The sequence below is a fragment of the Cibotium barometz genome, chromosome 2 (assembly GCF_041138505.1).
Source record: "Cibotium barometz isolate CiBa-2024 chromosome 2, ASM4113850v1, whole genome shotgun sequence".
Taxonomy (NCBI): domain Eukaryota; kingdom Viridiplantae; phylum Streptophyta; class Polypodiopsida; order Cyatheales; family Cibotiaceae; genus Cibotium; species Cibotium barometz.
The window spans coordinates 72,068,177-72,072,691 of NC_141047.1; the positions used below are offsets into that span (position 1 = coordinate 72,068,177).

Here is a 4,515-nt window from a genome sequence, read left to right on the forward strand (position 1 = left end):
AAATAATTATCTTCATCCTTGAGGGTAGGTGGGTCTCTTGTTCTGACTTGCATGGCTTTTATAGCTTCCTCAAAGAAGCTTCTCTACTTTTAAGGAATTCTTTGAAGAACCTTCTCTACTTTCAAGGAAGCTTCATCCTTAAGGGTAGGCAGGTCTCTTGTTGTGACTTGCATCCTTAAGTGTAGGCAGGTCTCTTATTAAGACTTGTTTTGACTTGCATTGGTTGGGACACCGATACTCTAACCTCATTTCATCACACTAACATCCCTACCCCATCTCTCTTAGAGACTAATCATGCAACATCTTTTGACTCTTGTAATCCCCATTGCACGTGCACAACAACCTCCCTACTTGCATTGACTAACTTCTCCACTGAAATCAAGGGTGCGATTGACATCAGGAAGGGGAATAGGTTAACATGGATCTTTCACACTGACTATGCTCCATGTTAATTGTCCAAGGGCATCTCCGCTATATTTAATTCCATCATTTATGCACTCTAACGATGCTCCTAGGTCTTGTAGATCTAGAATAGAAGATGAGGAACTTGTCTAAGAAGCCCAACTGTTTATAAAAGCCTTGTTACTAGCTATAGGCACCCTCCGGTTACTTACACATAGTGAGAAACGACTTACCAAGTATAACAACCAAATCCTCACATTGTTAAGGGACAATTCAAATCTTTCATGGACTAGGATTAGTGAGCGAGTGATTGAAGTATTCTTTGTAAGAGTTGAGGAGATCAATGCTCAAATATATGATGAATGCTCGTGGTAGCATGCAAAACAACTCTCCAATAAGGTTTCCCTGCAACACTTTCATTTGTAGCCCCCATGTGGAGTCTTCCAAGATTTTCCTTTTCCCATGAGAGGAGACTGTCTTTTTGAGATACATAACACTTTCATTTGTAGCCCCCATGTGGAGTCTTCCAAGATTTTCCTTTTCCCGTGAGAGGAGACCATCTTTTTGAGATGCATAACAATCCATAAATAAGGCAATTCACATGGACGAAATGCCTACAATGTAATCTCACATTAAGGGAATTTAAAAGGCATTTTTTGCCAAATTAGAAGGGTGCACGTAAAAGAGTTGGTCATAATTCAAAGGGTGCACGTGAAATTGTTGGTCATAATCTACAGGTCATCACAATCCCCATAGCATATTCCCTTCATAGCCTCGCCACTACTATTATGTGCCGTAAGTGATGCTTATTGATATGGCTTACCACCCAATACCTCACTGCGCAAAACTTGGAAGGACTTTACTGGCTTCGGGACCGTTTGTTGGCTTAAAGTAAGAGTTCAATTGGCCACATATGCAACATCATGAAAGGTGATAATGTCACCTAGAAAGACCAAATTATTATTGAAGCACTTGCACCTTCTTTAACACATATTATGTCATAGCTTATAGAACGTGGTCATAGATGTAGGAAAACAATAGTCTATTACATGCCATTATGCACACTAGTGTTGCATAGGGTTTATATAAAAAAGCATGGTTGCAAGAATGGTGAGTTGGTTGTAGACAAATGATGCAATATGTGGATTATAAGAAGTGAGCTTAGTTGTGAAAGAGAGACGAGGTGTAATTTAGAGGGCTTTCACTAGTGTCCATGAAAGATGCTCCAACATCCAATCATGGGCTTTTGTTATAGTGCCTGGTGGGAATCAATTCACATGCTAGACATTGTGATCCTCACTAACAATCCTAATCATCACGACCACATAAATGGAAATTGTGTCATCTCTTCCTCATACTTTGGCTTGGAGGCTCCGATTGATGTAACTCCCTCTCGAGATCTAGATTTTGGGTGGGATCTCATGGAGCATGGCTGCGAATAGTTTCCCTGTTGTATTATTGAGTATCTTGTTGTTTTTAGCACCACGATGATGTTGTTTCAATAATAGCCATTTGAGCTTTGCTACACGTAGTCTCTCTCTCTCTCTCTACATCACAATCCATAGTCATTTGTTTGTGCCATAACAAATTTTTGTAGCTTTATTATTATTATATTTAAGTGGTTTTGTATGTGTGAGAGCGCCATTTCATTCATGTAGGATTCGGTGATGCCCAAGAGGCAACACCGATGAATTGGCACAAATAAAATGACTATGGATTGTGAGAGAGAGAGAGAGAGAGAGAGAGAGAGAGAGAGAGAGGCGGTTTCATTCATGTAGGATTGGGTGTTGTCTAGGCAAAGGCCTAGAGTTTGGTTTGTGTAATTTTTGGTGCTAGGATTTATGTTCGTGTGGGTTTTGATGCTGGTAGGTGGAAAGGTAGTTGTCTATCCATTATGTGTGAGACCAGGGCATTGTTTTCACCAACAAGGGTTTTCCAAGCTCACAACGTCTTGTGAAGCCACCCTTAGAAAGAGTCCCTTTCCTCTCGTGCTAAGGAATAGGTTACTTATTCAATTTTTTGTTGACTTTGATTAAATGTTTTTTGTTTTTCAAAATTTACACCAAGTAGGTAATATGCGCCGTGGGAAGGAAGGCAGAACTAGTTATGGTGTGAATAATCTCAGAGGATCAAATAGTCCGTCGCTAAATTTTTTCCTCTGCGACCTCTGAAGCCATGGCGCCCTCCGAAAGGTCTTTGCGATTTCGACGCAGTTTTCCCTCACAGTAGCAGATCTATGACCTGGTCTGTGTTAGGGTTAAGGTTAAGTTTTTCCTGATCTCCCAGACCTGAAGGGGAGTAAAGGCAGTGCGCTGGTGGTCGCCTAGTCCGTGCTAGAGTTAGGGTTTTTTCTGATCGCTCCTCTTGTGCAGAAGACAGAAGAACAAAAACAGCCTGTGGAATCTTGACCATGAAACATATTCTTCGCAAGCTGCACATCGGAGGGAGTCACGAGAGCTTCGACGGGCGGAATCAGGTTGTAAGAGGGCTCAACTCTGCAGAGGCCGTAGCTCAGCAGGACCCCACAGTTGCATCCACCTCATCAGGCTTCTCCGGATGGCTTACCAATGCCCGCCACAGCCTTCTGCCTTCCACACCGCGCCCACGGCTTGAAAGTGCAGATAATGCCGCTGCCCTAGGGCTGGACAGTCCCCACTCAGAAGGCCGGAGCCCTCTCAGCTTCAACTACTATGAAGAAGAGTACCAGGTTCAGCTCGCAATGGCCATTAGCGTCTCCAACCAGAACGTGGTGGATGATCCCGAGTCATTGCAGATCAGAGCGGCCAAACGGATCAGCCTCGGTCGCCCTCCATCTCCCGGCAGCACCCCTGCTGAGTCCACGGCCCACCGCTACTGGGTAAGCAGTTCTCCAATAAAGAATTTTGACCTAAAAGGCGTTTACCCCCCTTAAAAAGAGTACTGGAAATTCTCGTTAATCTAAACTTTCTAGAGCATCTAACACTGCCCTAAGCTGAGTTGACCCAAAGTGGGTGCTTTACCTAAAACACTGGGTAATGCCTTTAGCTCTGATGTTACAGCCAGTAACACTTGAGAAATCAGGGTGTTGCATGAGCTTCTCATTTGGGAGTACTCGTGCTGCCTAGAGCTGATAGAGTCCTCACCTTAGGGTATCCTGTAGGCAGCACAGTCGGGCATCAGGTGCAGGAATCAGAGGCAGCCAGGCAGGATGCACAGGCATGTGGGCAGCAAACTACTAGTGCAGGTGCCACATGACTCGATGAGCAAGTCGGCCAGCATTTATGAAGTTGTGGGCCAGTCCTCTACAGGTTCACAGGGTGGACCAGCACATGAGGGTTCTATATCTATGTGCATAGTAAATTCCTTATTCCCATCTGCATTCTCTCGGACGCACAGGCATATAGAGCATTCTGATGTATCCAGGGAATCCATAAAGCATGGGAAACCGTCTTCATTGTCCATCATGGAGCACATGGTACCATTGGTGACGAAGTTTGGGCGGTGGCCAATAAAATAGGCAGCCATACTGTGATTGCAGGAGTGCAGATGGATATGACGATTAACAGGGCCATGCATATATATGGCACCTTGGCAGAAATATTACCGTCGCCTTGCCATGTGTTCAGGCAGTTGTGGCACTAGCAGCTGCCCACAGGTTGTTTGTATGGCCAAATCACCCACCTGACCTTTGCTAGCCATGCCTTGGCTGTCATGAACCATGGAAGAGTGCTTGGAAAACCTAAGGTGTGTCACAGCAGAGGACTTAATCGATGGCTAATACTAAGCGAAACACGAATTAACGCTAATTAACGCTAACCAAGATGCCAAACATAGTAGAGAAGACCAATGCTACATTCCTAATTGGGTCTTGGGCCAATGTTAATTGGGGCCTGGGGTTAAAAGGGATGTGATAACCCAATGTTATGAGTTAGGGCTTATTCGGGTGTGGGGATTGATAGGACCTGCCCAAGGGCTAGCAATGATGAGGTCTAGATTGGCCTAGAGTCAATAAAAAGTTAACTAGAGGATAATTATGGGTAAGGGCTAATATTAAAAGCAGTGGGCCAAATATAGCCTGGTTATTACTACGTAAGTGTGTTTGGGGCTCACTTATGGTTATGAGGTATCCATGGG

The 4,515-nt window shown here is 44.2% G+C and overlaps 1 protein-coding gene across 3 annotated transcripts in view; it reads left to right on the forward strand.

Annotated features, from left to right (window-relative positions):
* Positions 1-2,345: 2,345 nt before the first annotated feature.
* Positions 2,346-4,515, forward strand: part of LOC147641432 (putative serine/threonine-protein kinase SIS8) — a 41,679-nt gene continuing 39,509 nt past the window's right edge. For all 3 annotated transcript variants that reach the window (XR_015269355.1, XR_015269360.1, XM_086821387.1), the window contains exon 1: positions 2,346-3,259. Coding sequence is in view for 1 of the 3 variants with exons in the window: in XM_086821387.1 (XP_086677513.1) it covers positions 2,813-3,259 (447 nt within the window). In the remaining 2 variants the exon portion in view is untranslated. The remainder of the gene's footprint in view (positions 3,260-4,515) is intronic.